A 22,258-nucleotide genomic window follows, 5' to 3' on the forward strand; every position below is an offset into this window, starting at 1 on the left:
ATGATTTATATGATTGTATTGGTGAATTTCAAAATTAAGTTATTCATGAAAGTTGTAAGGCTTGTCATTACGAGCGTTTATATATTTTTTACACTTCTACATTAATTATAAAACTATTAAAGACTTTACTTAAATAACAGCCGTAAGATAAATGAAAGTAAATCTATACTGTTGGATTTTGTTTCACTTATATTATTAGAATTTTTTGGACGAAAAAACCCCTTCTCTATTCCAATATTTTCCAATTTTACCATTTGATCAATTTAGGTAAGTGAAAATATACTTAAAAGAAAAATGCGTTTTTATGTTTTGGATGTGACAATATGGTATGTTTATACTTATTTAGTATTATGTTTTTCATTCGATTATTTATTTATTTAAAATATATTTTCCTTAACGAGTAACGGGTCGGGTCATTTTACCCATTTATTTTAACGGGTATTACATGACATGACCCGTTAAGATATCGAGTATGACATGAAAGTGACACGAACACGGAAAACACGACATGAATGTCAAGTCTACCATGTATCGATCTCTCTGTCTAAATTCACACGATTCCTTTTCTAACTCAGAAAATTTAAATAAAAAATAGACTCTTGTGATTATAAAAAGCTCATGAATGACGCAATGTTAAATAGCATCGAGAGAGGATCCTCGTTAGATCCTTTGTGTAAGGATTTCGGAGATTCTTTAATCACATCCGTTTATTGTACATCGTGCGGTCAGTTTTTGTCAGGTACTGTTTATATTCAATTTTAAATAAAAAAATTTACAACACAATATATGATGAACAGATGTGATTGAAAGATCTCCAGAATCCTCCTGCTTAATAGCATCATCTATACATAAAGAAAATTTCTGCTTAAAAAAAAATTAAACGAACTGTAATTTAATTGATTAAGAAATTTCACTTCATAATATTTGATATCTCTAGATTTTAATTTCTTTCACTCTCTCCATCTAATGCGTTTGCATAAAAAAAGTTCAAACGAAATTAGAATTGGGTGCAATCTTACTGTTTAATCTCAGTCAACTTTTTCTTTTATGTTTTAAGGCAGAAAGTATAAAAAAGACATAATGCCTTTTCTTTTATGTCTGCAAATTAACAAATGTCTGAAAGATATGCTTTTTCTTTTATGTGATCTGAAAAATATATATGCCTGAAACAATTGGGGAAAAACCCAAATTATGTACACGCATGATCTAAAGATGTATTGATGCTCTGTGTATACTGATTATTTATGTTTAGTCCTACACATTTTTCTATTAATTATACTTAATTGCACACCTTCTAATCAGTATCTCTTCCATATGTGACAAACCAAAGATGCTATTACTGGATATTATTTTGGCTTTTTAGTCAAAATGGTCAATGAGATTTGTATAAACTCATCATCTTTATCTCTGAGATTTGAAATCAATAGAAGTGGTCCCTGAGATTGTACACAATCAATCATTTTGATCCTTCTGTGAAACATCATGTTAAATAATGATCAAAATAACAAAAATACCCTTAGTTCAATAAACAATAGGCCAAAATGATTTGACAAAAATGAGGGTATTTTTGTCATTTTATTCTTATTTAATGGATATTTTTCACGGAATGGAAAATCTCAGAGACCACTCTATTGATTTCAAATCTCGGGAGCCAAAGTGAATAGTTATACAAATCTCAGAAACTATTTTGGCTAAAAAGCCTATTATTTTTCCATTTAATTTTCAAATTTGGGATCACACCCTCCCATCGCTTCAGCTTTTAGTTTTGGTATATGGGGCTTTGGTGATGGACAAGGATTATCTCCCCTCTTTTTTTTCATTCTTTTCTGTTTGAACGCTCAAGATTTCATCTTTATAGAAAGAGAAATATATTAAAAAAAGTAGAGAATAGGGATTGTGTGCTCTAATTTTCTTTTCTTGGCCAAAAAACAAAAAGAAAAAGAGATCCTAGCATATGCCTTCTTAATAAATTAAATGTCAATAAAGGTTTTCTACAAAAAAAAAAAAAAAAAAAAAAAGGTGATAAGAAGTGGATTTTTTCGTATGCAATTTGAACATATAAACTTACTTTTGTGGTTGTAGGATTTTTTATTGTTGGATTCCTTTTCGCGACTATTTTTTTTTATGCATGTTATACATTAGAGCACAAAATAATTTTTGGCTTGTAAAAGTATATTATGTGTAACCGATCTAATAAAGGTAGCGTTTCACCTATACAAGCATTCTATTAAAAACGTGTGGTAGAATATAATACAAATAATGTGGTTTCTCTGGCTTTTTGGTCAAACAGACGTACCATATTTCCTTTTATATATAAAATACACCACACCATCTATACTATTATTTTCTTAATACGTTCTCATTGTAATAAAATTCTAGTGCCGGCACTAACCTTGATTAACCTACTCAAATTGCAAAATAATTTCTATGATCCGTAAAAATATATTTAAAAAAAAATGCCTCTGTTTACATACGCGACCAATAATTCTTTGGGTTTTATGAAGTTATTACATGACTGATAAACTCATGTATTTTAATTTACTTGTTCTATGGTTTCAAAAAATACAAAAATAAAAACACACTTTCGGTTGCATGGGGCATCCAACCATATTGGTGCTAAGTGTAATCTGCAAAAATGTCTCAGGAATAGGCATAACCGCAGACCAAGGCTGCCAACACATACTTGAAGATGAAGGAAGGCATGTCCAAGTTCCCATAATCTAGATCATCTCCTGATCTTATATTCTGAAGCCGACAAACTGAGGAATTCAAATCTCTTATTTTAAATTTTACAGTCTCATTAGTTCATTTTGCTGGCCCACATAAAAACCAAAAGTCTAATCTCTCTCTTCCTTTTATAACCGGTTCGAATTATGCAGTCCATCAACTTTGGACAACAAAATCTGAAGAGGATCTGAATTCAAGTTCCCATGACCCCTCTTTTGAAAAATGTAATAGAAAAAGTTTATTCTGATCTAAATATCTTCTGAACTTTCTATCTCTTTTCTTCTACATCGTGAAACCTCGATGCTCTATCTTTATTGATACATGTTGCGAGAGCCACACAGCCACGTTGTAGTGAAGCATTCATCCAACCCTATCGCTCAAATGTGGCGATTCTTCCCACACCATTACCCATTGCTCACTTCTGAGAAAATTTGTGGATGAAATGGCATTTTCTGTACAAAACTGGCATTTAGACTCTTCTGAAAGTAAGTCCGGCATTTTCAACAACGTCAGTAATATTTTTGTTATTTTAGCAAGAAAAATTGTTTGTTAGTTTTAGATTATTTTTCGTGATTTTTGAATTAAAATAACCGTACAAGATAGTTTAGTTAGTTTGCTAGAGATGTTATTCTCATACATGCACGTCTCACCTTAAACTTATGTTGCTGCTTTAGCCTATTATAAGAAAATATAGCAATGTTCCTAAAAAATCTGAACTGAAACAATTTACGCGTGTTAGCGATAACTTGCTTTTGAGATAGTTTAAATAGTAGCTTTATTTTTTAGTGCGCCTGAATGGTATTTGAAGTCTTGTATATTTTTTAGGGTTAATTAAATTTCTTGATTTTTAATATTTGATATATGAAGTTTTTTTCGTCGTAATATGGTACTTAAAGTCATAACTTTGGAATATTTTCATATATCCGTTAAGTTTTTTATCAGAATATCCGTTAATTAATGACGTTGTGCGTAGGCAATGATTAGACGTCACGTGTCAATATGGGCCAACGTGGATATTAAATAATAATAATAATAATAATAATAATAAAACTGTTCCCTTCCCCTTCTTCTCTTCCCAGGTCTGTCCGACTCCTCCCTTTTCACCCCCTCCTTTCTCTCTCCACAGATCAACCTTCACCCACCCTAACCCAAACTATGCCGCCCCCGTCGCTTTCCTCACTGTCATCGCCCAAACCCTAAACCTCTGTGGTCGTTCCTTGAGCACCGTCTCCAACACATCCTCGCTTCTCCAGATCTGAAATGTTCGAAAGGAGACAAGTCGTTGCAAACCCCAGTACTCCACTGAAGACCTCAGTTTCTCACAACCCCCAACCGGGCATTGTAATTACGAACAATCAAAACATTTGCAGACTTAAAATCTCTATGAATTACAGGTGGGCTCGATGAATATAAAATGTCAATTGCCTTAGCAGTTTGCAAAGCTAATTTAATCCTACAACCCCAATTAGGAGGCTGATTCGCACTGGAATGTAAAACATCATACAGCGTACCGTTGCTCATGAACTCCACCACCAAAAGCCTGTCTTTCGAATCATTCGAAAACCCCAAAAGATTGACCAGCCTTGGACTCTGAATCTTGGACAAGATCTGGATCTCGTTGTCGACCTCGTTGGCGGTCTCCGGCCCAGAACACGAGTTGGGTCGGAGAGTCTGGCTGTGAGCTCTGGAGGGTCTTTTGACAGTAAATAGACGGCCACGGAGCATAGCTTTGTAGACGTAGCCAGGCTGCCTTTGCCCAAAAGCTTATGGTTGGAGAAGCCATTGGTGGCGGCAACAAGATCACCGTAGTCAAAGTGTTGGATCTTGATGGGCTTTTCTGCGGTGGTGGCGGTGGTGGCCGTGGCGGTGGTTTTGGACGATGATGTCTCCCAAAACAAACCCCAGCCGTAGAGGTTTAGGGTTTGGGCGATGGCGGTGAGGAAGGCGACGAGGGCGGCGTAGTTTGGGTTAGGGTGGGTGAAGGTTGATCTGTGGAGAAAGAAGGGAGGGGGTGAAGAGGGAGGAGTTGGACAGATCGGGGAAGAGAAGGAGGAGAAGAGAGTTTTTTTTTTTTTTTTTTTAGAGGAAACTTGATATAAATCCAATTTTTTTAACCAACAGTAGAATTAGTTCAATTTATTAAAATAAGTCAAATTCCTTAAATTTAATTATTTTATTATCAATAATTATCTATTCAATGATAAGATTTATTATAAAAATCAAATTTCTTTCTAATTATCTCTTTGATTATTTCCTTTTATTTTTATATTTTTATTATTTCCTGTTCTTCCTCCTTCTTTAAACCCCATTTATAGATTTTATTTTTAATTTTTATAATCCACCTATATCACAGGTTAATTATTTTTATGTATCTATATGACAAATTCTTTTTTATAATCAACGTGTCACAAATTAATGTGTCTTGCTTGTAGGTATATTATGTTTTTTCCTACCTTTTAGTTAGGTTTCATATCTCGCTTACAGGTATAATATATATTCATAGATTTGTTACTTGAGTTAAGGTAGAATGTTTTGTAGATAGTTTATGTTAGTATATTAGTTTTTGTTGTTGTAAGATATTAATTAGATTTTTTGGAGTTAAAAAATGCATAATATTAGAAGATTTTTAATTGATTTTTAATATTTTTAAAAAATATAAAATGAGTATAAAAGAAATAAAAACATGTAATTAGATAATTGGACTCACTCCTAAAAACCATCTATGTTTTTGGGCCTAGATCTAAAAGCCCCTTTTTTTTAATATCCGCCCACGTTAACACGTGACGTTTAATTATTGTTCAAGTAGATGTCACGTCATTAATTAATGAAAGTTCTGATGAAAAACTTAACTGATGTACAAACGTGTCTGAAAATTATGATTTTAGCTACCATTCTAGAACGAAAAAAAATTCACTTGAAAATCAAAAAACTATTTTTTAATAAGAAAAAATAAATTATTAGAAAAGTCCCTAGGGTGCCACGAAAGCATGGCACAAAATTTGACCAATCCAACCGCATTTTGCCTTCCGAAAAATACAGAAAAATATATGTTCTGAAAAGTGGCAAGCTGACTTTTGAATACCGGAGAGAAGGGTTTTGAGCCACCATTGATGGAATCAGTGAGAATCTTTGAGTCACCTTCCACCTCCTCTGGAGCAAGCATCCAATAAACCATCAAGCAAAGCCTAACATTTCATGATTAGAGATAGTAGCTACTCATTGGTATTGAATCCCTTAGACCATCTCCAACCTCTCCAACCCTTGGAGTAAAATCTAAAATTTTTAACCTAGAAAATTTAGGTTTTATCGCATAAATAGTTTTTCTTCACCAACCCTTCAGGCCTAAGTTTTTTAGCACAAGGTTATTAAAGAATAAATTTGGGCTAATTTTTTTTTAAGAAAAATTATGTACACTATCCTAATTTAATCTTATGAACATTTTAACCTAAAAATATTTAGATTCCGATAAATATTGAAAAATCATTAAATTTGGATGAATTTTGAGTTAAATACTTTTTTTAACCGTTAGATTTAAATTTGGGCTGTTAGATCTTTTTTTTATACCGTTGGATTTGATCATATTAGATATCAGCAGTTGAATTCAATGAAATTATAAATATAAAACAAATTAAAAAAAAAAACAAATATAAATCTGGACCGTTGGATCAGAGAAAAGAACTGTTGGGCTCATTGTTGTGGCCAACAAGAGGAGGACATGCCCACGTGGGTGGGGTCCAGCTGGTGCTGGGCTGGCACGTGCAATTGCATCCGAACATGGGTCTAGGGCAACTGGGCTTCACATCCCGTTTTCCACTCTCACATGTGGCCTCCACCACTAACCTTGGCCTAAATCTGGCTTTTTTTTTTTAGTTTTAAGACTTAACCCCATTTTAGAACAAGGGTTGGACTGAAATGGGGGGATTAGAAGAGAAAATTTAGAACTTACTCCAAGGGTTAGAGTTAGTCTTAGTAAAAAGGTCTTGGTCCATTCATTGGCCGCAGCTAGAAACCAAAGGGTAGTGGGCAATGGGCGTAGTATGGACAAGTAACCCAGCAGGCTTTCAGGCTTTGGTGGAGAATTGCACATGGCAGGCTGCCTCATGTTCAATTTTTGGAGGTAAGATTTGGCCGAAAGGCCACAACTTGTGACCAAAAGACATGCAAATTTCTTGATGACTGGAATGAGTGATGAGTGTGATGACCACCCTTTTACTCCATCTTTTGATTTTTCTTTCTTCTCTTTTCGTATCACAAACAAATGTACAAGTGCACCATGACCAAGCGTAGGGATCTTTTTTTGTACGTGTTTGCTTACGTGATGAAATACTTTCATGCAACGAGATGTTTTAAACCAATCACATATTGTCATACTGAAAAGTTAAAATATATAACAATGCATATTTGACTTTAGATACTACACAATGATATCTTTTGTAAATAGTTTTTAATTTAATTTAATTTTTATTTTATTTTATTTTTTTATCTAAATGGTGCAGTGTACTCTCGCTCCGTGCATTCATCATGCAACCATATTATCCGGCCCATTAATTGTGTACTCTCGCTCTATGCATTCATCATGCAACATGCAACCATATTATCCAGCCCATTAATTGTGTACTCTCGTTCTGTGCATTCATCATGCAACCATATTATCTAGCCCATTAATGGTGCACCTTATTCATCCAAGCATAGAGTTTTTTGTGTCCGTTTGAAGAAGAACTTCATCTCATTATGATGGTATCTTAAATTAATTATGTACTATCTTTATTGTATGTAAGGTTCTTTTCTATGCAATGAGATGTTGATTGTGCTGGTTTTTCAAATCAATTATGTACTACTATCATGCATGAAGTGCAAAATGTAAAGCATGGACTCCGAAAATTATCGTTTGGGCTATCTATTGATCTACAATACTGCCACAAAAGGATTCTATTGATCTAAGATACTGTCACAATGAAATACCTTAGTTTCTCTAGGGTGTATGGTAAGGTGTACCCTGGGGCACCCACCATACCACTGTGCTTACGCTTATAAATATAAACTTTCTGATCTTAACCTCACTGCCAGTAGCAGCCCTCTTGTCTGCTCCACAGTGGATACAGAGATTTTGAGCCAGTGGTTTCCTCCTCCTCCACCAAAGGATTCAACTTTTGCTACAATGGTGGAAACTCAGACTCAGAAGCAGCAGAGCAAGCCCATCAATGGCGTCAATGGGATCCATAACCACCACCATGACGAAGCAGATTTCGACCCAAGTGTCCCTCCTCCATTCAAGATAGCTGAGATCCGAGCTGCCATTCCCCAACACTGCTGGGTCAAGGATCCATGGAGGTCTCTGAGCTATGTTTTCAGGGATTTGTTTGCGATCTCTGCAATGGCAGCTGCTGCCATTTACTTGGAAAGTTGGTATCTTTGGCCTTTGTACTGGGCTGCTCAGGGAACCATGTTCTGGGCTGTCTTTGTTCTCGGACATGATTGGTAATTCTCACTCACTCACTCGCTCACTTCATCCTCCATTTTCTGCATCTGCTTGCATCTAATGTGATTGGTTTTTGGATTGAACAGTGGCCATGGAAGCTTTTCAGACAGTAGAATTTTGAACAGTGTTGTGGGGCATATATTGCATTCTGCAATTCTTGTACCTTATAATGGATGGTGGGTTCCTCATAAACCTCTTTGCTTCATAACCTGCTTCAAATGATTTTTTTCTGTGAAGTGATTTTCGTGCTCCAGTTTTATCTCCCCTGCATTTCTCCCGTTTGTTCTAGCCTTTGGATTGAATAAATCGAAGGAGTATAAGTGACGGAAACAAGAGGAGTGCACAAGAAAACGAGAGCGTGAAAATCACTACCCTGTTTATTTCTTTCTATTTTTGACCTTTTAGCCTTTCCTTTTGAAACTGTTGTTGATTTTTTTAATCTTGGATTTAAATTTTGAGTAGATTTTCATGCGATTTCTTCAGGAGAATTAGCCACAGAACTCACCATCAGAACCATGGACATGTTGAGAACGATGAGTCATGGGTTCCTGTAAGTGCTTCTCTTAATTCAAACTGTTCATCTATTGTTAATCATAATGCTCTTACTTTGCACAACAGAAATAATTAGTTCTGGAATCTAAATCTGCTGATGCGGCTTTACTTAATTTTCAATTAGTAATTGATTAACCTGTATGTTTGTTGTTATCTTTATGGATATAGCTGACTGAGAAGGTTTATTCGAGTCTCGATGAAAGTACCCTGAAATTCAGATTCAGGGTGCCTTACCCCATTTTTGCATATCCTTTCTATCTGGTGAGAAAAACCCATCTTTTATTGCTCATATGTTTTCGGAAGAGTGATTTTCGCTCTCCTGTTTTCTCCCCGCACTTCTCCCTTTTGTTCGAGCCTTTTGATTGAATAAATCAAAGAAGAATCAAGGGCGAGAAACAAGAGGCGTGCAGGCGAAGAAAACTGAGCGTCATGTAGTGTTTAGATTCAAAATTGTGTGTTTCTGATGGTTCATGAAGCTAAATTTTGCCTCCTTTTTTTGGTTGGGTTGCCTTTCGCTATCAGTGGACTAGAAGTCCAGGAAAGCAAGGTTCTCATTTCAATCCGTACAGTGACTTGTTTGCCCCAAATGAAAGGAGAGATGTGATAACATCAACTACTTGCTGGACTATGATGGTTTCCCTGCTTGTTTATCTGTCATTTGTCGTAGGCCCTGTCGAAATCCTCAAGCTTTATGGTGTCCCTTACTGGGTTAGTCCAATTTTTATTCCTGATAAGTTGCACTTACTTGCATACAGTTTTTTTTTCTTTCCTTATTCTCATCAACTTCGACTTGCAGATTTTCGTAATGTGGTTGGACATGGTCACATATCTGCATCACCATGGTTATGACGAAAAACTTCCTTGGTACCGCGGCAAGGTAAAACTGATACATTAACCCTACTACATTGATCATACATGCTGCAAGTGAAGATCTTATCAGAAGGGTTAAATCAATTAAGACTCTTAATTAAGAAGCTATATTTCCTCTCATGGTTTTAATTCTGCAGGAATGGAGTTATCTACGAGGAGGCCTTACAACCGTTGATCGCGATTATGGAATGTTCAACAACATCCACCATGACATCGGCACCCATGTTATCCATCATCTCTTCCCTCAAATCCCACACTACCACCTAAGGGAAGCAGTATGTTACTTACCATGCTCTTCCCCACTTAAAACAACTTAACCTTCTATTCACAATTTACAGATATTAGCCCTACTTGTTGATTCTAATGGTTGCATTTGTTATAACCAATCAAACGTTAAGCATATATTATACAACAATTTGCACAGTTTTATTACAAATGGTAAAACTCAACAACAAACACAATATATTAAAACATAAACACTTAGTGTAATTATATATAGAAACACAAATCACTGACTTGTTCTTTGACGATAGAGGCTTGCAGAGCAATCTCCTAAGACAGAAACTCGTCCCTACACTTGTGCAGCAGTTCGATGGACGTCTATCTTGCAGGATACAACTATCTAATCCAAGTTCTTGCACTCGAACTTGGATTCTTGGCGAATTGGTTGTGTGGTTCTCAGCGAAATATGAAGGAATGAATCTGGAAAACTTAATTATGGTTTCTGAGTTTTATTGCCATATATATAATGGCATCAGTTGAACTTCTCCAACCGTTCATTCTTATCAAATTTTTGTAAAAAGAAAACTGAATGCAACCTTTCACAAAAACTGATCATAACTGTCAAAAACTGAATCCAAAAAATCAAAAACGTAACTTGTGTTTTTCGTCCATCCGAGCCCAAGAGCCCCAAGGCCCAAGGCCCATCTTTGACATTTAATATATACACCCAAACTCTCCAATTCTAAGGCCCAAGGTCCATGGCTTTGGCCCAATTCTTTTCAAACTATAAGTGAGTGAACTCACTTATAAAGACTTAATGAGAGACATGTTTGGGCGATGTGGGACTCCAAGTCCCACAGAAAACACAGTTCCAACAATACCCCACATTTTCTATTCAAACTTTAGCAATACCCCACATTTGAATTGAAAATAAGATACTAGTGACATTAGTAATGTACTTCCAGAGAACTTAGATATGATACGCATCGGGATAGGTGTCTTTTGGACTTGAACCTTCTCTAGTGAGTACTTACCGGTTTTACCTAATGAAGCAGTGAATTTTCTATCTTGAACTGATCATTCTTTGTAGTAAAATCGAAACAATAAGTATCACACATATCACATCTTGACACACGTCAATTCATACGGTTGTGTTCATTTTGGTCCTGAACATTTCCTGGTTTCATGAGACCTTTAGAGAATTGTAGCCATACCAATTCTCAAAGATGCGACCCCACATCAATCTCATATAGGTAATGCTAATGAAGAATATCCTGTTCTATTCATCTTAATCATAAGATATTAGCATTATTAAGAATAGTTATTCACCCTTTTCGTCTAACAGGCAACACACTGTTTTCCATCATAAGAATGAGTAAAGATTGTGTTGTTTACTTTGAGTTTTCCTCAACTAGTTTGCCTATTGAACCTAGACCATGGGATCTCCAATTAGCTAGGTTAGGTTTCCGTCAAGTTATAACTCATTGAGTTGGCTTTAAACCCATTCCCCTCGATGTAAATGCCACTTGATCCTTGGATAGGCCTTTTGTCAAAGGATCGGCAATATTCTCCTTAGATTTAATATAATCAATGGAAATAGTTCCATTCTTGAGTAATTGTCTAATGGTTTTATGTCGTCGCCTTATATGTCTCGACTTCCCATTATATTCAGCGTTTTTGGCTCGACCTTGTGCAGCCATGCTGTCACAATGTATACATATGGCAGTCACAGGCTTGGGCCAGAATGGAATATCTTCCAGAAAATGTTTAAGCCATTCAGCTTCATCAGCAGCTGTATCTAAAGCTATAAACTCTGATTCCATTGTCGAACGTGCTATACATGTTTGCTTGGATGATTTCCATGACACAGCTGCTCCACCAAGTGTAAATACATATCCACTTGTGGATTTACTGTCTGTGCTCCCTGAAATCCAATTTGCATCACTATATCCTTCTAATACTGGGGGATATTGAGTGTAATGCAAACCATAGTTTAGTGTATGCTTTAAATATCTTAATACCCTTATTAAAGCATTCCAATGATCTCTTCCAGGATTACTTGAATACCTACTTAGTCGGCTTATTGAATAAGCAAGATCAGGTCTTGTACAATTCATAATGTACATCAAGCAACCTATAACTTGGGTATACTCCAATTGAGATACGCTCTCTTCTTCGTTTTTAGTAAGTTTATGAATGGGATCAAAAGGAGTTACTGCAGGTTTACAATCATAATGTCCAAACCTTCTTAGAACCTTTTCCACATAATGTGATTGAGTTAGGACATATCCATCTGGATTCCTTAGAATTCGAACTCCAAGAATCACATCAGCTAATCCCATATCTTTCATGTCAAAACTGGAATTTAGCATTTTCTTTGTGGAGTTAATCACATCTTTGTTTGTTCCCATTATAAGCATGTCATCAACATATAGACATACAATAACACAAGCATTTTTCGTTTTCTTAACATAAATGCATTTATCACTTTCATTGATTACAAATCCATTCGTAATCATATTATGATCAAATTTTTCATGCCATTGCTTAGGCGCTTGTTTGAGTCCATATAATGATTTAATCAACTTACAAACTTTCTTTTCTTGACCCTTGACAATGAAACCTTCAGGTTGATCCATATATATTTCTTCGTCTAATTCACCATTTAGAAATGCAGTCTTGACATCCATTTGATGTATCTCAAGATTGTACACAGACGCTATAGCTATTAATAACCTTATAGATGTTATTCTAGCTACTGGTGAATAAGTGTCAAAATAGTCAAGTCCTTCTTTTTGACGATACCCTTTGGCAACTAAACGAGCCTTATACTTGTCTATGGTACCATCCGGTCTCAATTTCCTCTTGAAAATCCATTTGTGTCCTATTGGTTTATTTCCAGGAGGCAAATTAACCAATTCCCATGTATTATTTTGCATGATGGATTCTATTTCACTTTGAATAGCTTCTTTCCAATAAGGTGCTTCAGACGATTCTAATGCAGCCTTATAAGTTTGAGGCTCTTCTTCAGTCACAAAAGTGAGGAAATCAGGACCAAAATCCTTTGCAATTTTTGCTCTTTTACTCTTTCGTGGTTCCAAATCTTGGATTTGAACTCTCGAAGTTGAGGCATGATTATCGTCATCATTTCTTGTAGTAACCTCATGTACTCTTTTGTTCAAAACATATGACCTATCTTTGTAAGGAAAAATTTCCTCAAAGAACTCAACTTCTGCAGATTCAAGTATAGTGTTTATATGAATGTCTGCAATTTCAGATTTATGAACCAAAAATCTATATGCCGAACTATTATAGGCATGACCAATAAAGATACAATCCACTGTTTTTGGTCCAAGTTTTTGTCTCTTCGGAAGAGGCACTTGAACTTTTGCAAGACAACCCCACACTTTCAAGGTTTTATATGTAGGTAACCTACCTTTCCAGATTTCATAAGGAGATTGATTAGTCTTCTTATGTGGAATTCGGTTCAAAATCGTATTTGCAGCAAGGAGTGCCTCACCCCATAAATTATGTGGTGCACCAGAACTGTTCAACATGGAATTAATCATATCCTTCAATGTACGATTTTTCCGTTCAGCCACTCCATTTTGTTGAGGAGTATATGGTGCTGTTGTTTGATGTATTATTCCATGTGTTGAACAAAATTCTGCAAAGTCTTTAGATTCGTATTCACCACCTCTATCCGATCTTAAGACCTTTATTCTTTTGTCTAGTTGATTTTCGACTTCGGCTTTAAATGTCTTAAACATGTTTAAAGCTTCATCTTTACTATGAATCAAATAGACATAACAATACTTGCTGCAATCATCAATGAAGGAAATATAATAGTTCTTTCCTCCACGAGTTGGTGTGGATTTGAAATCACAAAGATCACTATGGATTAAACCAAGTATTTCGTTGGATTTTTCCACTGATTTATATGAGTGTCTTGCATATTTAGATTCTGTGCATATCTCACATTTAGATACTTTGTTCATGGAACATTTTGGCAATAGGCCTAAGTTAACCATTCTTTGAAGAGAACGAAAATTAACATGACCTAATCTTGCATGCCATAATGTAGAGGACTCAATCAAGTAAGCAGAAGAAGCACTTGGCTTGTTATTGTTATTCATAGCATTAACAGAAAGTACATTCATTTTGAAGAGCCCCTCAGCCAGGTAGCCCTTTCCCACATACATCCCACCTTTGGTGATTACAAACTTATCAGATTCAAACACAATTTTGAAACCTTTGTTACTCAGAAGTGATCCAGAAATCAGGTTCTTACGAATATCTGGAACATGCAGAACATTGGTAAGTGAAAGCTCTTTTCCGGAAGTGAGTTTGAGCGTCACTTTTCCCTTCCCTGCAACGGCAGACGCAGTTGCATTTCCCATGTACAGATTTTCTCCACCATCAACAGATTGGTAAGTAACAAATAAATTTCGATCAGCACACACATGCCTTGTTGCTCCTGTATCAACAAACCAGTCATTTGAATTAGTCAATAAATTGACTTCAGAGACAACAGCAACAAATGTGTCTTCTGCAACATTTGCTTGATTGGAACTTCCAGAATTCTGATCCTTCTTATGGCGGCAGTCCTTTGCCCTATGACCTGTCTTTCCACAAACCCAGCAACCTCCTTTGATTTTCTTGAAGGTTTTCCCTTTCACAGCAGTCATTGCTTTCTTTGCAGCATCCTTGCCTTTGTTTTTCTGATGGTGCCTTGCCTTGTGTGAGTCACCTCCTTCCACAACATTGGCCTTTGCCTCCAGCGATGAGACATCATACTTCTCATTTTTTCGATGATCCTCCTCCACACGCAGTTTGAGAATCAACTGATCCATGTTCATGTCTTCAGTTAGATGCTTCAGATAAATCTTGAAGTCCTTCCAATTCGAAGGCAGTTTCTCTATGATAGAGCCAACCACAAAGCCTTCTTTCAGACCAAGATTTTCTTCATCTAACTCATGAACAATCACTTGGAGTTCTTCAACTTGCTTGACAACAGACTTGTTGTCACTCATCTTGTAATTCAGAAATTTTCCAATTACAAACTTCTTGGAACTTGCCACTTCAGACTTGTACTTCTTATCCAGAGACTCCCACAGATCTTTCGCTGTCTTATATGATGAATAAACATCATACAGAGAGTCATCTAGAGCATTCAGAATGTAGTTCCTGCATAGAAATTCACTGTGAGTCCAGGCTTCTATAGCCTGCAGAATTTCGGCAGGAATGTCTCCCTCTTCTGGTGCTTTGGGGGACTCAGAAGTAATCACATGACTCAAGTTCAGAGTTGTTAAGTAGAACAACATCTTCTGTTGCCAACGTTTGAAATCAACTCCCTTGAACTTCTCAGGTTTCTCAACATGTTGCTTGACAACACCAACATTTGATTGATCCATAGTTTCTGTCTTAGATTGTTATAACCAATCAAACGTTAAGCATATATTATACAACAATTTGCACAGTTTTATTACAAATGGTAAAACTCAACAACAAACACAATATATTAAAACATAAACACTTAGTGTAATTATATATAGAAACACAAATCACTGACTTGTTCTTTGACGATAGAGGCTTGCAGAGCAATCTCCTAAGACAGAAACTCGTCCCTACACTTGTGCAGCAGTTCGATGGACGTCTATCTTGCAGGATACAACTATCTAATCCAAGTTCTTGCACTCGAACTTGGATTCTTGGCGAATTGGTTGTGTGGTTCTCAGCGAAATATGAAGGAATGAATCTGGAAAACTTAATTATGGTTTCTGAGTTTTATTGCCATATATATAATGGCATCAGTTGAACTTCTCCAACCGTTCATTCTTATCAAATTTTTGTAAAAAGAAAACTGAATGCAACCTTTCACAAAAACTGATCATAACTGTCAAAAACTGAATCCAAAAAATCAAAAACGTAACTTGTGTTTTTCGTCCATCCGAGCCCAAGAGCCCCAAGGCCCAAGGCCCATCTTTGACATTTAATATATACACCCAAACTCTCCAATTCTAAGGCCCAAGGTCCATGGCTTTGGCCCAATTCTTTTCAAACTATAAGTGAGTGAACTCACTTATAAAGACTTAATGAGAGACATGTTTGGGCGACGTGGGACTCCAAGTCCCACAGAAAACACAGTTCCAACAATACCCCACATTTTCTATTCAAACTTTAGCAATTCACATGATTATATTGCAGACCAAGGCAGCTAAACCGGTTTTGGGGAAGTACTACCGGGAGCCAAAGAAATCCGGGCCGTTTCCGGTTCACTTGATTGATAATCTGTTGTCAAGCATGAGCAATGATCACTATGTTAGTGACACCGGAGACATTGTATACTACCAGACAGACCCCAAGCTCTTCAAAAGTCTCAAGGGCAAGTCCAATTGACTTTTCTTTTTTTGGGGTTAGGCAGATATGAAATGTTTTCTGTATTGCATTATCTGCCAAAAACCTTGAGAAGGATACTTGTATTTGGTGATTTGTTTAGTTTCTAGCAAATAAACAATGTTTTTGTCAATTTTGCTTTGGAGTATTTATTCTAGATTGTTAGTTTTGTGACAATAGAGGCCTCGTCCCGTGAGTTATCCTATCCAAGCTAATTTTAGACAACAAACAAGGCCAAAGAGTAGATGAAATCGCAAGAAAACACAAAATATTTTTCTTCACCAGCCCCCTAAAGTTTTTCATGTGAAGTGTCGTCATGAATAGTGTGTTGCATTTTTATTTTTTAAATTTAGACATATGGTTTGAAGTCATGGGGGTGAGGAAAGAAAAAAACAAGAAGATTTGGTTTGTAAAAAGTTACATTATTGACGATAATTTTATTTTGTGATATAAGATCAAATTGCCTTTTTATCCTCTTTTGATTGATAAAAAATATTTTGTAAATAGGTACACTAGCAATCAATACGCGCGCTTTACGTATGCACTTAAGTTTGTTTTTTAATTTACTGCAACTTATCATGAGCAAGAATGACAATTAAAAAAGAAAAATAAAAGAAAATAAAATAAAGAAAAAGAGACTGATGCATGCATGCTGCTCTCTCTTCTCCATCTCTCAACCTTTTTTCGCACTGTACCAATCCACTTCCCCCGCCTTCCCCTGCCTTCCCTACTCGTACATCCCCACTTCTCATGGCCCCCAACTATACCCACCAAATCCCCAGCCCCAATCATTTCAATTGCAGATGCCAATTTTTCAAGTTAATTTTAATTTTTAAATAGAACTGTTATTATTATCTAGCTGTGATGTTCAAGTAAAAAACAATAAAATACGTTTCAGGTAATTACTGAATTGTCCATAATTTTTATTTCTATTCAGTTTTAATTAGAATGTCAGAGTGGTAATTTCATTATGTTTTGATTGACGATGAATGTTTCATTAATATGTAGTTTAGATTAGATAAAGAGAGAAGGCAAAAAAGGCGAACCTTTCATAATATCCAAATACCCTTTTTCCCATTAGAATGTCAAAAAAATAAAAATAAAAATCATAAAAAAAACCTACATATTGAGACCATGAGTGGTCACGTACTCACGTTTATTATTTTTTAAATTGTATTTTAATGAAAATAATAATATCTACCATAAGTAAAATTAAAAAATATATATATATTAAACAATAAATAAAATAAAATAAAAAAAAAACCAATTGCTAAACACATAAGCGTGTGACAAGGTTTGTGTATGTTTAATTGGGAGTGTCCAAAGAATACGCGTCTAAAGATAAAAATTGGGTGCCCACTGCCCAAACAATACTTTAACCGGGATCCAAACTTTAGTGCAGAAATCGATAAAACGTATTCGTTCTAGAAGGCCAAAATTATTTGGGCTACAACACGCAATGAGCTGATACCAATATCTCAAAAGGTCCAAATAACCGTCTTCCTCTCTCTCTCATCTGTGTAGAGTGCAGCAATGGATCGATCACAGATTGTTCTGCTAGGGTTTTCACCACCATCATCACTTCCAGCTTCCGGAGAAATCTGAGGATTCTTGTTACAGGTATTTTCCAAACTAAAGTTATCTTTAATTAAAAAGTCAATAAATTGTTAATTGTAAAATGGTAATTAAGCTCAAGAAACACTCTTTGGCATATTACAGCAAAGCTGTTATTTTCCATTAAATTTAAATTTAATTCTTGGGTTAAGCAGCTAAGCATCTGTAATTGTCACCCACCAACCCCTCATTACTTAATTAACTATACTACAGCATTATAATTTGTTCTAGTAATCCAACTATGATGGTTAATTATTTGTAATTGTCACCCACCACCAACCCCTCATTACTTAATTATTTGTTCTTGTTGTCCAACTTTGATGGCTTAAAACTTGAAATGAATATTGTCACTTGAAATTTTTTATGCATTATAATTTGACTATTTGGCTTTAATATATTATAATTTGGAGAATTTTCAACTCAGTTAGCTGGATCCATGTATCAAGACAGGGTGTCCCCGCCTAATTTTTGTTGAATTAAAGGTTAGGATACGTAATATAATTGACTTGGCGTTTGCCTTGAAAACTATAATCTTGGTACAGGAAGGACACTTGCACAACCATCCTGCCTTTCTTCTTCATACATACTTCCCTACTTGCTTCACCAATCCACTGTCAGTTGATTCCAAACACTAAACATGGCTGATGCGATTGTTTCCGTGCTGCTAGAGCGATTGGCTTCAGCAACTTTTCATTACATAGAAGATAAGGTGGAAAATGTTTTGAACGTTAAGAAATACGTTCAAGAATTCACTAGCAATCTCAAAGCTATTCAAGCTGTGCTTCGGGACGCAGATCGAAGGCAAGTGGAGGATGAAAGCGTGAGAAACTGGTTGGATGACCTCAAGGAAATATCTTACCAGATGGGGGATGTGCTGGACGAGTGGAACTATGACGTTCTGAGGCAACAGGTTGAGAAGCAAGAAAGAGAAGGTGCAGCTCCTCTTGTTCCTGAAAAGAAGGTCAGATTTTCTGTTTCCTCTGGTTGCTTTTGTTTTGGCCAAGTCAGTCAGGTCTTTCTTCGTGATGACATTGCTTCTAGGATAAAAGAGCTGAATGAGAGTTTAACTTTGATTTATAAGCAAAGAAAAATGTATGGGTTTCACATAGAGAAAGGCACTCAACGACTTGAACAACGGATAACTTCGTCTTTTGTCGATGTATCTAACATCTTTGGACGAGAAAACGAAAAAGATGTTTTGATAACAAAGTTGTTGACTGATAGTAGTGAACAAGGGAGGGGGACCCTTGTCATCCCTATTGTAGGGATGGGAGGAATGGGCAAAACAACTTTGGCCCAACTAGTGTATAATGATCCCAAAGTTAAAACCCATTTTGAAAAGAGAATATGGGTTTGTGTGTCAGATCCTTTTGAGGAGATTAAGATTGCCAAAGCTATTATTGGTAATGACCCCCCGAGTTCAAATGAGTTGGACGATGTCTTGCAACGTGTGTCTAAATTCATTGAGGGCAAAAGGTTTCTCCTTGTCCTTGATGATGTGTGGACCCAAGAACGTGAAAAGTGGGAGCAATTAGAGGTACCATTGATCCAAAGTGGTGCTAAAGGCAGTAGAATATTGGTGACAACAAGAAAACATGAGGTTGTTGATATGATGAGAGCAACAAGTCACATGATCAGTATGGGAGAATTGAGTGAACAGTCTTGTTTGTCAATCTTCAATCACATGGCCTTTTATGATAGGGAAGTAGATGAGTCCAAGAAATTTGAAGATATTAGTCATGAAATTGTAAAGAAGTGTAAGGGTTTGCCTCTTGCTGCAAAGACTTTAGGTTGTCTGATGCACAACAAGAGAACACGGAGAGAATGGAAAGATGTTTTGAGCAGTAAAATATGGGATCTAGAAGATGTCGAGCAAAAAGTTTTCCGACCACTATTACTAAGTTATTATGATTTGACCCCAACAGTTAAATGTTGCCTATTATATTGTGCTGTTTTTCCTAAAGATTATGAGTTTGACAAAGATTGTTTGATTAATCTCTGGATGGCACAAGATTACCTTAATTCGAAAGGGAATAAAGATAAGGGAATGATTGGTCAAACATATTTTGATAACTTAGTAGCACGTTCTTTTTTCCAAGATTTTGAGAAAGATCGTGGTAGTGGTAACGTCGTAAGTTGCAAAATGCATGATATTGTGCATGACTTTCTACAATTTCTCACCAAGAATGAATGCTTGATTATTGAGGGTGAGTGTGCTACCAATGAAATAGCAGTATTGGGTGATAAGGTTCGCCATTTGACCTTAGCTTCAGTACCCCACGGTCCACTTTCACCAGCTATCTCATCTTCCAATTGCAAAAATCTACGCACACTCACAACTTTTAAATCAAAAATAACTGCAATAAGCTCAGATTTTATTTTGCAATTGAAATGTCTTAGGACATTAATTTTGAGTGGTGAATGGATAGGTTATACTTACGTCAAAGAACTCCCAGAGAAGATTGGACAATTGATTCATTTGAAGCATATTGATTTGTCTTATAATAGTAGTTTGGAGAAATTACCGGATGCTATTTGTGAATTGTACAATTTGTGTACCTTGCGCCTTTTCTACTGCGTCGCACTTGAAGAACTACCTGATAACATGGGAAAATTGATTAGCTTAAAACATCTTTATATTGAAGGATGTCATTCTCTCGAGTACTTACCGAAAGGGATTGGGAGGTTATCAAGTTTGCAGACACTGGATACGTATATTGTGTGTTGCGATGACAAGGAAGAAGCATTACAGTTTGAAGATCTGAGAACCTTGAAACTTCAGGGTAGTCTTGTCGTACGGGTTTCTGGGGATGTAAAAGATGTGAGGGAGGTTGAGAAAGCTCAGTTGTGGGATCAAAAGCAACTTTTTCATCTTGGAATAGATTGTAGAGATGTGCACTACAAGCTGACAAAAAGCAGCGTAGAAATATTGAATGTCTTACGACCGCACAAAGATTTGGAAGCTTTGGACATTCTTGGGCATACTGGGACCGCCTGGCCAATTTGGATGGCATCGTTAAACCACTTGAGAATCGTTACCATAGTAGGGTGGGAACAGTGTGAACTTTTGCCTCCTCTTGGGAAACTTCCGTCCCTTGAAATACTGACCATAGATGGGATGCCAGGAGTGAGAAAGGTTGGTGGTGAATTTTTGGGAATGGAAGATCAAACATCATTCAAATCATCGCCATCATTATTCCCAAAATTGAAAGAACTCCGCCTTCGCAAAATGGGTGACTGGGAAGAGTGGGAAGGTGTGGAAGGGTGGAAGAAAGAAGAATCTGAAATTACAATCATGCCATGCCTTTCGTACTTGGAAATTTATTTCTGCCGTAACTTAAAGACACTACCAGACTTCCTTTGCAAGGTACCACTACAGAATCTTATCGTCAACAGATGCTCGAGCATCCTTGAAAAGCTTCGCGAAGAAGGCAGTGGAGAGGAGTGGCCCAAGATTTCTCATATCCCAAACATCCATTTTCTGTCCGAACGGAGGGCTCCAAATCTAATGCATCCTGAAACTAGAAATTGGCGGACCCTGGAGCTTATTTCAGAGTACGAACTCTGAAAATACCAATCTCGTCCACTTCTTCTGGTAATTGAACTTTTATGTAGATATTTATGTATGAGATTATTAATAGTCACTGCCATTATATTTGTTTTCTTATTTTTCTTTTAAATCTTCATATGATCTCTGGACATGATTTGTTAAGGGAGCATAATCTTCATATGGCACATGATGATCATCAAGTTTAAATTGTCCTGTACTCCTGTGGGGATATGTATGATCAGGAGCAATGCCGCACTTAGTCCCAACATCTTCTTACTGCAATCGGAGGATTACTGATGCTGATGGGTAATTTCTTCAACTATCAAACCATGATTTGATTTAAGCTCTGGGTTTGTCTCACTTTCTTGTATCTTTTTTGTTTTCGTTTCTAGAGAGGTAAGGTTTATGTCTCCCCTTCTTTTGCATGTTGTTTTTTTCTCCTTTTTTCCTTGTACTAAGAAGGGTTAGGTTTATGTTCTCCCTTCTTTTGCACCCTTTTTTCTCCTTTTTTTCTTGTACTATGAGGGGTTGGGTTTATGTCCCCCCCTGACTAGATGTAATTTCTTTTTTCGTTATCAATAAAATTTCCCTCGTACCATCGAGGTTTTCTAAAAAAAAAAAAAAGAAAAAGAAAAAAAAATGTAATTTTGACTTTGTATGGACGAACGTTCTTAACGACTTAAGTTATGTTGTATTTATCGTTCTATCTACGAAGAGTTTATCGGTTTTTTCTCTTTGCTATCAATGGATGTCATGCTCTTCGTCCTCCTTTCTTTTTATTTAATTTTTTTTTCTTCAGTTTATACTTTTAGGGTTAAATTCTCTATTATATCAAATCAAATGTAACT

General features: G+C 36.2%; 2 protein-coding genes across 4 annotated transcripts; both read left to right on the plus strand.

Moving 5' to 3' along the window:
• The first annotated feature begins 7,427 nt into the window (after window positions 1–7,427).
• Window positions 7,428–16,379, plus strand: LOC103938921 (acyl-lipid omega-3 desaturase (cytochrome b5), endoplasmic reticulum). Of its 2 annotated transcripts, none has more exons than XM_048568907.1 (8): window positions 7,428–8,205; window positions 8,293–8,382; window positions 8,690–8,756; window positions 8,927–9,019; window positions 9,281–9,466; window positions 9,555–9,635; window positions 9,766–9,903; window positions 10,162–10,504. In XM_048568907.1, exons 1-8 carry the CDS (start codon window positions 7,709–7,711, stop codon window positions 10,252–10,254), a joined length of 1,245 nt encoding a protein of 414 aa, XP_048424864.1. In that variant the 5' UTR covers window positions 7,428–7,708; the 3' UTR covers window positions 10,255–10,504. The 2 variants fall into 2 exon arrangements, with proteins under 2 accessions (XP_048424864.1, XP_009347248.1); XM_009348973.3 differs by lacking the exon at window positions 10,162–10,504 and adding an exon at window positions 16,058–16,379 and having other exon boundaries at window positions 7,432–8,205.
• A 150-nt stretch (window positions 16,380–16,529) lies between these two features.
• Window positions 16,530–22,063, plus strand: LOC103938922 (putative disease resistance protein RGA3). 2 transcript variants are annotated; one of them, XM_048568905.1, is made up of 3 exons: window positions 16,530–17,866; window positions 18,403–21,455; window positions 21,574–22,063. In XM_048568905.1, the coding sequence occupies exon 2, from the start codon at window positions 18,498–18,500 to the stop codon at window positions 21,426–21,428; it is 2,931 nt and encodes a 976-aa protein (XP_048424862.1). In that variant the 5' UTR covers window positions 16,530–17,866; window positions 18,403–18,497; the 3' UTR covers window positions 21,429–21,455; window positions 21,574–22,063. The 2 variants fall into 2 exon arrangements, with proteins under 2 accessions (XP_048424862.1, XP_048424863.1); XM_048568906.1 differs by having other exon boundaries at window positions 18,403–21,595.
• Window positions 22,064–22,258: the final 195 nt, after the last annotated feature.

This window comes from the organism of the source record quoted next, unplaced genomic scaffold, assembly GCF_019419815.1.
Source record: "Pyrus x bretschneideri cultivar Hongxiangsu unplaced genomic scaffold, Pyrus_bretschneideri_v1 Contig5, whole genome shotgun sequence".
Taxonomy (NCBI): domain Eukaryota; kingdom Viridiplantae; phylum Streptophyta; class Magnoliopsida; order Rosales; family Rosaceae; genus Pyrus; species Pyrus x bretschneideri.

Bases quoted from the DNA above. Each gene is read 5' to 3' on its own strand.
- LOC103938922 (XM_048568905.1), top strand. From the start codon at position 18,498: ATGGCTGATGCGATTGTTTCCGTGCTGCTAGAGCGATTGGCTTCAGCA.
- LOC103938921 (XM_009348973.3), top strand. From the start codon at position 7,709: ATGGTAAGGTGTACCCTGGGGCACCCACCATACCACTGTGCTTACGCT. The intron at 8,206-8,292 runs GTAATTCTCACT...TGGATTGAACAG, and splicing joins TTTGTTCTCGGACATGATTG to TGGCCATGGAAGCTTTTCAG. The intron at 9,020-9,280 runs GTGAGAAAAACC...TTTCGCTATCAG, and splicing joins TTGCATATCCTTTCTATCTG to TGGACTAGAAGTCCAGGAAA.